Here is a 12,148-nt window from a genome sequence, read left to right on the forward strand (position 1 = left end):
GGGGCTTGGGCAGGGGCAGGTCCCTCCGTGCTGTTCTGGTGCTACAGGCCTCGACTCCACAGCGCTTCCTAGGACTCTCACTGCGTGTTTATCTACTGATTGCGAGACTGGTGTCGGTCTCCACCACTTAACAAGCTCCTAGAGGGCAGGGGTGGGCCAGCAGTTTTCCCCACTGCAGTGCCAGCACCCAGCACAGCACCTGTGTGTGAGTTCTCAACAGAGACTTGTAGACTGACTGAACATCAGCGGGCACAGGGCGAACGCTCCGACCCGCACAGGCGTGTGGACCGAGTTAACTCGCAAGGATGTGCTTCCCCACTACACAGTGCTCTTTCAACACGGGCCGGGGGAAGAAATTTCCCTCTGGCCATGTCTTTGAGTTTCTGGTCAGCTTGACTGTGTGGCCTACGAATTGCGCGCCAATTCTTAACTTTTAGAAGTCAGGGCTATACCCGTGTCAGGGGCACTTCTGGCAGAAGCACAAGTCTGCAGAGTCTAGAGCACAGGGTCTGGGTAGTGTCCTCACCCAAAGCTTCCTTGCTTTCTACTATTTTATTCTTTTTTCTCCTTTACCCCAATTTCTTCCTTTATTTTCCTTATGCTACTGGATTTAATTTTCATAAGCTGCCTCAAAGCAATCAGGTTTAAATGAGGTGCGATAAGGTAAATTTTATGATCTTGAGAAATGCAACAAACTCCAGTGCCCTAACCAGGAGGAGGAAAGGGGCCTAGTGAGAAAGTGAGAGCCACTGTTATGCAAACTGTATCCAGTGGTCAGTCTGGAATTTGGGAAGAAACTGGTGCCTGTGTTATCCAGGCAGCTGCCTTTCAGAAATCACAACATGACACTCTTGTGACTTGGTGGGGATGGACACTGTGTCTTCTGGTGCAAGGCAGGCTGGGGCTTACCTGCCTGGAGAGGAGGACAAGCTGAGCAACAGGTGTCTGGAGCCTTAAATAAAAATGTTCACACCCTCTGCTGCCAGAAATTCCTTTCTAGGGAATCTAACCTAAGGAGAGAATCCTAAATACTGAAAATATTAGATGGTCCTGAGGCAAAGGCCTGCGTGTGTATTCCTAGCACTCAGTACAGTAGAGACTTGAGAAATATCTGCCAAAAGCCAAGTCGGATGCACCGCGCTCATGTACACGGAGCCACGGAGAGATCGCAAGAGTACAGGGGAAAGGGAAAGGGACACAGTGCCACGTATGGAGACGAGACTCTCACCAAAGACACACAGATACACTCAGACCATATGCCTTTGAAAAAGACTCACATCCAACGACACAAACGCCTGAGGGCAGGTGCGTCCGGTGAAGGGAAATGAAGGTGGAAGATGGAGATGGGCGTCAGGGGTGAAGAAAACAAGCAGGGCAGCCCGGCATGGCTGATGGCGGTGTGCTGTGAACCAAAGCACGTGAGAAATCCACCTCTTCTCCCAAGGTCCAGGAAAAGAGGAAAAGGAAAAACGGTGAACAGCTAATGTGACCTGATGCCTTCTTACTGACAGGAGTAAAAATCACAACTACGTTTTCTGTGTGAAGTGAGGCGGATACTGTCAGTCAGCCGTGGTGTATCTGCTTGGGAGGGATATTCTGAAATCATTAAAAGGGGTGGTTCTGATCCAATAATGAGGGAGCGATGGAACTGCAAACAGGCGCTGTTTTTGACTCATCCACAGACTGGTAAAAGTCAAGGATTTTGACGGTGCTCGGTGTAGGTGGGAGTACAGGGAAGCCAGCACACTTGTAACTGCTGGGAGGGCATGTAAACTGGTAAAATCAGAAGGATGTGGCACAGTCTGTTCCGATTGCCACGTGGAGATGCTGTCTGAGCGGGCAGTCCTACTGCAGATACACCTGACAACACGTGACTGTGCTGAGGCGCCCACAACGATGCCCACGGCTACAGTGCTGGGACTTCCCACCGCTGGATGCCCCCTCAGGGTGCATCCGGGAAACAGAACCACAGGCAGCTGTTACAGGGAACGAGGCAGAGCTGACGGTGCTCATACAAAAATATCTCCCTGGAAAGAACGGTATGTTTGATATATATATAGCTGTTTGAAAATTTTTACATAAATGTGGATCTATGCATAACGGAATAACTCACAAGAAACTATGCTGGGGAGAGTATTATGGTTTATTTGCATCTCCTCTTAGATTGAAAAAAAATTTTTTTTTAAACTACATACATGTATTTTTAAAATGTAAATGAAAAGTGATGCTTAAGGAAGGACTTTCCTTGTGGTCCAGTGGTTAGGACTTTGCACGTCCACTGCAGGGAGCACAGGTTCAATCCCTGGTCAGGGAAGGCCATGAAGGGTGGCAAAGAAAAAAAAAAGTCCTTGAAAAGTTTTCAATGACCAGGAAAAAAGTGCTTGCACTGTGTTATTTAAAAAAAAAAAGTTATAAAATGACTATAATTACGTTAAAAACATGCTTATGAAAAGTCTGAGAGGAGATATGCCAAGGTGCTAATGGTGATGACCTGCGTGTTTTTCTCCTCTCTGTTTTCTGCATAAATTACTTTTGTCATCAGAAAACAGTACATGTTAGACTAAGATAAAAAGTTTGTGAGTCTGCAGTACATGAGAAAATGCTTATGATGCTATCAATGTGAAGTGAGGGAAGCGGCTACAGGACTGAACACGCCACGTGGTCACAGCTACGGAGGAACCATGCACGGGAGCAGCAGGGGAAGGACACACCTCCAAAGGGGCTCTGTGACTGTCTCTGGCAGGGGGGTTTTGGATGGCTGCTGTTTTCCCCTTTTTACTTTTCTGTGTTTTCCAGGTTTTCAACACTGAGCCTGTGTAACTTTTATTGGGAAAATAAACCTCGATAAATTAAAAAAAAAAAAAAGAAAAGCAATTAGTATGGTAGAGGTATGTCCGAGACACAGCTATACCCCACCCCAACACGGAGAGTACAAAAACAGAAACCAGAACAGAACAGAAAGCTCCACGGAGAAGGGAAGTAAAGTCTGGTGGGAAGGAGCCCCCCGACATCACAGCAGGGAAGGGGGGCGAGGGGTGAATTGTTATTACTTTTCCTGCTCTTTATTTTCTATAAATGAACATGCATGCCTCCTGTGATGGGAAAAACAGAACAAAATAAAATATTTAAACCAAATGACACACCAGGTGACAAAGGACTTACTTTGAAAAAGAGGTAGAGTCCCAAGAGCGTGCAGCTGGCGATGATGGGGAACCGGGCGGCGTCCCGACTGGTGATCGTCTCGGGCATGTCCGAGGCGTTCTAGATGAAAAAAGGCCGTGCTGAGAGGGGACTGGTTCTGGCCTGCAAGGGTTGGACACTGGTGGGAACTTGGTGCCACGACAGCTCATTCGTCTCCCCGCTTTATGCCTGGTCACTGAGGTGCCTCAGGGGTCCCCATGTTTTCCTGACTCAAGGCTTTGCTAGTGCTGTTCCCTCTGCCAGGGCTATGGTCTATCCACCCCAGGGCAGGATGCTCTGATCCCACCGACTTGCTATTGACGAGACCGGGACCCCGACAGGGACAGTCCTGGAGGACCCAGTGCGTGTGCGGCAGAGGCAGTGGGTACCTAACAACTGCAAGAGAAAACACTGGACACTGGCGACAGGAGAGCAGCCCTCGGCCTCATGAGGGCTACTTCCAGTTTCCTTACAGATTAGCTGAGGTGTCAAGATAGCCAGTCTTTTATCCAGTAGGTAGTGAATATTCTACGTGGAAACAGACCAACCACAAAACAAAACTAACAATGGTTAAAACTGAGCATTGGGAAGACAACAACTGCAAGGAGAAGCAAATCTTGACAAAACTCAGACTCAAGTGACTGGGAAAATGAATCTGGTCAGAGTACAAGCCACAGTTAAACTCACAATGGCAGATAGCAGGAATGGGATCTGGGTATAGAGCTGACGGAGGATAAATACTTACATGAAACAACTGAATGCAAGCAAAATCACTTCAGTATTATTAAAATGAAAAAAAAAAAAAGGAAATGGAATTAACAGTACAACACAGAAAGTTAAATCAGCTCCATGGAATTCATGACAAAAAGATTTCCTAATGAAAATCTATATTGGTGTAATTCTGGTTGTTGTTTAGTCGTTAAGGCGTGTTTGACTCTTTGCAGCCCCATGAACTGTAGCCCACCAGGCTCCTCTGACGTGGGGTTTTCCAGGCAAGAATACTGGAGTGGGTTGCCATTTTCTTCTCCAGTAATTCTGTTTAAATTTATATTAAAAAACATTTTAAATATAAATCTAAAGGTCAAAAGCTTTCAGGACCACGAGGCTCCCCACCCACTTCTGTGCTCACAGTCCACAAGGACCCAGCGACCGTCACTGCACAACGATGCCCCTAGAGTGACCGCCCTAACAATGGCTTGCTGGGTGACTCAGGCAGATCGTGTGCTCTCTAAGCCTGTTCACTCATCTGTCAAACAGACCGACAATGTCTATAGCTTTCCCTGGTGGCTCAGACCAGGGAAAGGGCCTGCCTGCAAGGTGGGAGACCTGGGTTCGATCTCTGAGTTGGGAAGATCCCCTGGAGAAGGAAATGGCAACCCACTCCAGTACTCTTGTCTAGAAAATTCCATGGATGGAGGAGCCTGGTGGGCTACAGTCCATGGGGTCACAAAGAGTCGGACACGACTGAGCGACTTCACTTAAAAGGGCCAAGAGGCTTAAATCAAATGAGATGTCCAAGAGCCTGGCAAACTGTCAAGTACTGTGGCTGTCCAAGGAGCTGTGATTATCAGGGAGGGGCAGGTGGGAGGCCCTAAGCCAAATCCCAACACAGGCATGGCTACATTACAGCCCTGCAGCCCAGGCAGGGCTGAGGGAGATCCTCCCCCTGGAAGGACCAGGTGGCTGTGTGAGGCACTCTCTGGCAGCTCCACTAGGAGCAGATGAGCAATAATGACATGGCGAGGTAGGCCCATCTTCCTTCCTTCCTCCCAGCCCTTGATTTCTGCATTTGGCAGCACTGTGTGGTAGGGTGTGGGCAAATTCACGGCCCTCTCAGTGGACCTCCACAGAGTCACTGTATTTCCTGTGTAGCAGCAGGGTGGGCACAAAACTAAATGAGCTCCCGACTCTAAAGTGTCCACAGGCAGGCAGGCCAAGGCTCTGACGTGTAAACAGAACATCCCCGGGTAGCGTGACCCGTGGTAGAACTGCCTCGATACGTGGCACGAGCAGCCCGTGGTGGAAGGAGGGCTCTGACGTCAGCAGGCCCAGCCCCATTGCCAGCTCTGCTTCTTCCCAGCGGTGGGACCTTGGGCAAGTTATTTTCTTTCTCAGAGCCTCAATTTCCTCAGCTGTAAAACGGGTTGCCAGGATTCAATGATTTTTGCATTGGAAGTACTTAAGTGTTGTGCCTTGAGCTTCCCACAAGTTGTACAAACTATCATTATTATGTACAAGGGAGTCACGTGAAAGTGGACAGGACACTACTTCTGCAAGGAAGCAGGGAGTGTCAGAGGTGGTTAGAGCAGGTATTACTTAAGCAAAGCTGTGAAGGTCAAGCACAGGGTCTGGTATGCAGCAGGAGCCAGATAAATGCTGACTGAGTTGAGGAGTCTGCTTTGTGTACAAGGAAGGGAAGCATTTACAGGCAGAGGGACTTGCAGATGCAGGGCACGTGGTGTGAAAGGACCCACAGACTCTGGCATCACCTGCAAACCAGAGTGACTGCTCATTTCCACACATTCACTTCAATTCAGCCCAGGATCCTGGGTGGGAAGAGGCTCAGTATTATTTGATGGCAAACCAGGTTGGACAGATGCTCCACCACACAGTTAAATCCGGTCTTCTGTGGGTGACTGTTAGAAACACCCCACGTGCAATGTTGAGTCAGCACGGAAGACTTAAAATCTGACTGACCAGGACGGTAACACGGACAGCATTTACTGAGGGCTTTCTAGGTGCCAAGCATTCTAGGTACTTTACATGATTTCATCCTCACAATAACCCCAGGCAGCAGGGACTTTTAATACCTCCATTTTACAGATAAGGAAACCGAGGCTCAGAGAGGTGATGTAACTCGCTCTAAGGTCACACAGCTGGCCAAGTGGCAGAGCCAGGAGGCATGCTGAGGCAGTCTGGTTCCAGAGCCCAGACTCTTGGCTATCACCCCCTAGAAGTCCTCTGTCTTTCCTATCTGGAAATTTCTGCTGCCAAGTTATGTCAAAATGCTCAGGGGGCCTGTGACCTTTCTGAGGAACAGAATCCTGACAGCAACAGAATCTCTGTAGTTTCAAAAATACTAGAAGTTGGCCAGATTCTCCACTGATTCAATTTAGATTTTCAAACTAGATGTTCGTATGCAAATACAATGGCTCCTGGGGTGGGTTTGAGTGGCTGGGAGCTGACAGAAAGAGCAGAAATAAATTTAGCTTCCAGTGACACTGTGGATGCTTAGTTATCAGAGCGGAAGCAAAAGCAGCAAAGGAAGAAGGATGCCAACTTCATTGAAGTCGTTGGCTCTGCTGGAGCTCTGGGAGTTCTGCTTCCAGGCCATGCCCTACAAAGGATCTGGGATTCACGGACCATTCTGGCACCCCAGGTCTCCTCTCCTCACTGCACGTGCACTCACTCACCCAAGCATCTCCCAAACTACCCCCACCCGAGTCCTTCACCCTCCACTGCAGGCTCCATGAGCACCACCTCACCAGCCCCCTTCCTGCCTGCCCCCTCCTCTATTAGGAGCTCTTTCTGAAGGACCTGATCGCATCACACAACAGCTCAGAAACCTCTGGAGAATGGACTACCAAGCAGCCATTAAATGAGAATCAAGGTCACTGCGGGTGGGAGTTATCAACTGGTACAACCTGTGCACTAGATATTGATGAAATCCATCTAAATTAAACATGCACAGAGCCTCTGACCCAGCAAATCGATTTCAAGGAATCTATCCTACAAATACACAGAGAAGCGTGAAGTAACAAATGTATAATGAGATTAATATCAGCATGGCTTATGATAGCAGAAGATTGACACAAACTAACTGACCAGCGGAGGACTCCAAATTAGGGGTCCTCACACTTGAGCGCATGTCAGAATTGGCAGTAGGGCTTGTGAACAGATACGTGTTTCTAACAAGTTTCCAGGTGATGCTGATGCTGCTGGTACAGGGATTGCTGCTAAGTCGCTTCAGTTGTGTCCGACTCTGTGACCCCATAGATGGCAGCCCACCAGGCTCCCCCGTCCCTGGGATTCTCCAGGCAAGAACACTGGAGTGGGTTGCCATTTCCTTCTCCAGTGCATGAAAGTGAAAAGTGAAAGAAGTCGCTCAGTCGTGTCCGACCCTCAGCGACCCCATGGACTGCAGCCTTCCAGGCTCCTCCGTCCATGGGATTTTCCAGGCAGGAGTACTGGAGTTGGGTGCCATTGCCTTCTCCTGGTACAGGGATTACACTTTGAGAATCATGGCTGTGGGGTACAGGGGGACACCATACAGCTATTAAAGAACAGAACTTCTCCATGGGTACTGGTGTGTTAGATTTGAAGCATATTAAGTGGTGGAGACAGCAAGGTGCAAAAAAGAGTGTGTCTACAACAAAATGTGCGCTTCCCCAGTAACAAATCTGCTTGGAATGCAGGAGACACGCCAGGAGCCATGGGTTCGATCCCCGGGTTGGGAAGATTCCCTGGAAAAGGAAATGGCAACCCACTCTAATATTCCTGCCTGGAAAATCCCATGGAGAAGTCTGGTGGGCTACAGTCCATTGGGTCTCAAAGATTCGGACACCACTGAGCGACTAAACCACAGAAATACCAAAATGCAACAGCTATATAGCAAAGGTGGGGGAAGCACGTGCTTATTTACTTGCAAAGGCACAGACACCTCTTGATGGATAGCCAAGAAAAAGGCAGTAGGGGATGCCCCTGGGGAGGGAAACTGGGCAGCTGGGGTGGGAGGGAGATTTTGCTCAGTCCTTCTGGAATTCTATACCACGGGTGTGCATAACCTACCCTCCCTGCCATAAAACAATAAGATAGGTCTACATGTACTGACACACGGGAATGACCAAGATATACTGCTTTGGAAAAAAAAACCGAAGAATCAGGTTTCAGAGCAGTATGTACTGCAAAATCTCATTTTTATAAACATAAATTTACATATGTATACATACACGGGCACGTACATGTCTGTATACGCACAGAAAAAGATGGGGAAGGATGCACACCAAACAGCTCACTGGGTACTTCCAAGGAAGTGGTATGGGGCGGGGATTTCCTTCATGCTTCTGTGTTGCTTGAACTTTTGCAAACACAAAACATATAGTGGCTATGAAGATTGGCTGTTGTATTGCCTTCCGGATTCCCTACCTCAGAAAGGCTGCAGGTTTCTGGAGCATCTTCTTGTTACCTCACCCCAGCACCTGTACTGGACTCGCATCAAACTGCTCACCGCCTCCCAGAACACACCTGTGGTCCTACATCTCCCTTTCATGTCCTGCCCGCTGAGCTCTTGCCCACCCCGGCAAAGATCATGGCGGCCTCCTCGAGCAGTCAGCTGGTCACATGGCTATTTCTCGTTGGGGACTGAGCTCTGTGAGGGCAAGGCTTGGCCTCTTCGTCAGGCACTCCTGGTAGCCAGCCAGGGCCTGGCATAGAGCAGGAGCCCAGTCCGGCTGGCTGGGGGGCTCCTCTGAGTTACCAGCCAAAGGCCTTTGAATCAATCTGATGAGTAGCTGTTCCTGGGACCTGCTCCCTTTTGGGAACACAGGTCTCAGACAGGGATAGGCACTGCTCTTGGATGGCTCCGCCCATGGCTACTTCCTCCCAACACACTCCAGGACGCTTCACCTTCTCCTCCCACGATTTCACAACTCACTCTGTCACGGACAACTTGGCTCCAGGGAGAATTCTGTCCTCACATGCTCTCTCTCAGCTGGCGGTGGGGGTCCAACCCTACTGTGAAATCAAAATTCCTGGGCCCCCAAGCTAACTTTTCTCCCCTTGCCAAATGATCACAGAAACATGACTCAGGGTAGAAAACGGGAGTCATTTAGCCTCTCCTCTCCCCAGGCCAAAATGCCACTTGTGTGATGCAGGCAACTGCATCCAGGAGAGAGCCCAGGACTAGGAACATCTGGTTCTGCCCCTACCTGGCAGAGAAATCCTTTCTTTGCCTCCCAGTTTCTCTATACAATGGTAATAATAAAACTGGCTCTGCCTGCCTCAGTCAGTAGCTGGGAGAATCAGAGTGAAGGTTTGTAAGCTTTAGGATACCCTGGTGATTGGAGGCTACTAATGGTCAAGCTGTTTGTAATTCCATACAGTCTTCCAGTCCACCTGTCTCTCAGGAGATGCTGGGGAGAGGTATTTAGATGCTACAGTAGATCTAAAGCTCTCTTCTATTACCCTCTGCTCCAGCCACTCCAGACCTTCCACCAACTCCTGAACTGCCGTGTGCAGCTACTTCGCTAGTTTCCTTTGCTTCGAATGTCTTCTGGCTGAAATTCAACCTCTACATGAAGGCTCGAGTCCACCTCCAGCACAAAGCTGCCCTGCCCAGCCCCAGGCGCGCTCAATCTTCTCCCTAAACCCGGCAGCACTACTTGTATTACAATCTCAGATCTAGTTATTCCTCGCTCATCCACACACCCAAACTCCGTGGTGATAGGGCTCTGACCCACTCATCTTTGCAGCATTCCTCTGTCCTGGACAACAGTGGAGGTTCAGGAAATTCTGTTGTTTGGAAGATGTTTTCTAAAGAGATTAGTAATCCATGTGTAGAAGGTGCTATGGAGAATTACTCAAGTTTGGGGAGCCCCTCACATCAAGTGCCTAGCTCATTCCATGCTGCCCTTCACCTCCTTTGTCCTGATCTATTTCAGAATTTCTCCCTGCACCAAGTGTTTGTGTGTATGGCATGACAGGGAGGCTGAAAGCCACCTGAACTCTCCTTAGAACAGGCAGAACAATAAGGCAAACGGGGCCATCTAAGCCCTGCCTGACCAATCCCCTCTGCATCTGACCTAGAGGGAACCAGGAGCAAGTTCTCCGATCTTGGGAAAGAAAGGTGGCAGGCCCCAGTCACTGCTCAAGTTGGGTAATGTTTCGAGAACCTGGGTTAGAGCAGTTTCAAAAGCGGCAGCTGTTTGTGGGTCTGCCCTCCTTGGGCAAGAGAGCTTCCGCTAAGGTTCAACTTCAGGTTTGCGTGGGGAGGAGCAGCAGGGAGCCCGCGCAGATCAGGAGCTGGAGGACGACTGACAGGCTGACAGGAAGTGAGAAGCCATTGGCGCAAAAGGCTAGAAAGAGCTTCTTACAGAGAAGGAGGGTGGGAAGGAGGAAGTCTGGAGGTGGAAGGCCCTGGGATCCTCTTAGGTATACAACGGGACAGATGTTGAAGACCAAGGATGGAGTCTGGCCCAGTCTTACAAGAGAGGCCAATGGCAGCTCACTAACTCAGCTGAGTTACTCCAATTTGGTGGAAGGACTGTCTTAAGGGGCATGAAGAGAGGAGCTACTTTGAGGTAGGGTCAGGGTCTGGGGTGGGAACAGGGTTAGGAATAGCATCTGGACTCAGGCTAGGATAGGTCCAAGCTTGGGTGTTAGGCAGGGAAGAGGAAACCAGCAAACTTGGGGTCTATGACAGGTTAAAAAAGAGAGGCACCAAAGTGCCAAGTTTTGAGGAGCTGGCTGACTGGAACTGGTTCCACAAAGTGATACAAAAAAACTGGGGCCTGAGCTAGGGGTTCTAGGAGTTAATATTTCTGTGTTACTTTTTTTTTTTTTGAGGTGGGGCAAGACTCTATGGGTCACAGATTCCAGCCGGACAGGTGTGAGAGCCTGGGTTCCGGAACTTACCCGGGGAGGGGGGTAGGGTGAGGAATGACAAGAGACTGTACCATTCAGGAGGTGTTAGGACCAGCGACCCAGCAGGTACAGAGGGATGCTGACCCAGAGCCTGGGATGCGGCGAGTGTCCCAGGTGGAATGAGCAGCGAGAGCCGAGGGTGAAGCTGGTCTGGCCGGGACCAGGAGGCTCGAAACAGTGCTCAATCATAGTGTGAGGGTCTGCCAACGGTGCTTCCAGCACGACGCACAGAGGGAGGGCGCAGTCCCTATTTGAGGAAGGGGTCAGTTCAGGAACCTGGTTCGCGGATGGGTGCCCACATCCTCAGGCACCTAAGGTCAGCCCCGGGATGTGAACCTGGCGTGGGGAAGCCGTGGTGGGCGATAATGGGAAGGGCCAGTGTCCGGACAGAAGAGGTGTCTGTCCTGCCTAGAGCGGGGGTAGGGGGAGGGTCCGTGTCAGCCGTGTCAGGGTGGGAGGTGGACAGCGCCCGGTTTTGCCGCGGACCCTACCTTGCCGCGGGCGCAGCGCACGGAACGCAGGGCGCCGAAGAAGATGGGCAGTAGCGCCATGAGCAGGAGGCTGCCGTAGGCCAGCGCGATGCCCTCTGGCGTGGAAGGTGGCCGCGTCGTGCCGTTGGTTGGGCCGCCTGCCTCGGCGCTGCCGTTATGCGGGTCGCTGACGGCCGAGTCCATGGCGAAGCTGCGCTCGGGGTCCAACTCCAGCTCCAGCCGCTGCAGCGGAGACGCAGAGAGAAAGATCCGGCGCTGTGGGGAAAGCCACGTTCCCCTAAAGAAACAGGAAGTGACGTGCCTCCCTCGCCGGCCCGCGCCGCGCACGCGTGCGCGTTCATGTCTCCACGCCCGCGCGCCCTCTAGCGGAGGCGGAGGGCCAGGAGGCCGGTTGCTAAGCAACATGCTGGTGGTAGGGAAAGGAGCGCTGGACCACTGCAGGGGGCATCCACTCCGAGGGAGACCCGAGGACCCCATTCTCCATTCCCAGTCAATCTCCTTAATCCCGGGATGCCCCATTCCCCGAAATTCCTAATAACTAACGATTTGTTTACACATGCATGCATTCATCCAATATTTAATCATCCCCTCATTCCTTAAATACTGAGTATCCCATTACATTACAGGCACTGTCCTAGGCTCTGGAGACACAGAAGGGAACAAAATAGGCAAAAGTCAGCCCCTGCTCTCATGAAGCTTGCATTTTTAGTGTGGTGGGAGGGGGTGTTGGGAGGACAATAAACTAAATGAATAAAAATAAAAATCGATGTAACTGTGTAGTTATATGTTATATAGCATGTTAAGAGCGATTAATAATTTAAAGAGACCTCTCTCTT

At 50.3% G+C, this 12,148-nt stretch overlaps 1 protein-coding gene across 13 annotated transcripts in view; it reads right to left on the minus strand.

Moving 5' to 3' along the window:
- Positions 1 to 11,619, minus strand: part of HM13 (histocompatibility minor 13) — a 38,944-nt gene extending 27,325 nt beyond the window's left edge. For 2 of the 13 annotated variants that reach the window (XM_027558883.1, XM_027558890.1), the window contains exons 1-3: positions 11,313 to 11,619; positions 3,163 to 3,261; positions 2,712 to 2,840 (exon numbers count right to left, since the gene is read on the minus strand). In XM_027558883.1, coding sequence (XP_027414684.1) covers positions 2,712 to 2,840; positions 3,163 to 3,261; positions 11,313 to 11,495 — 411 coding nt within the window. In that variant the 5' untranslated portion in view covers positions 11,496 to 11,619. Of the gene's footprint in view, positions 1 to 2,711; positions 2,841 to 3,162; positions 3,304 to 11,312 lie in introns of all 13 variants that reach the window. The other 11 variants (XR_003514034.1, XM_027558893.1, XR_003514033.1 and 8 more) reach the window with 10 other exon arrangements.
- Between the last annotated feature and the right edge of the window lie 529 nt (positions 11,620 to 12,148).

This window comes from Bos indicus x Bos taurus, chromosome 13 (assembly GCF_003369695.1).
Source record: "Bos indicus x Bos taurus breed Angus x Brahman F1 hybrid chromosome 13, Bos_hybrid_MaternalHap_v2.0, whole genome shotgun sequence".
Taxonomy (NCBI): Eukaryota; Metazoa; Chordata; class Mammalia; order Artiodactyla; family Bovidae; genus Bos; species Bos indicus x Bos taurus.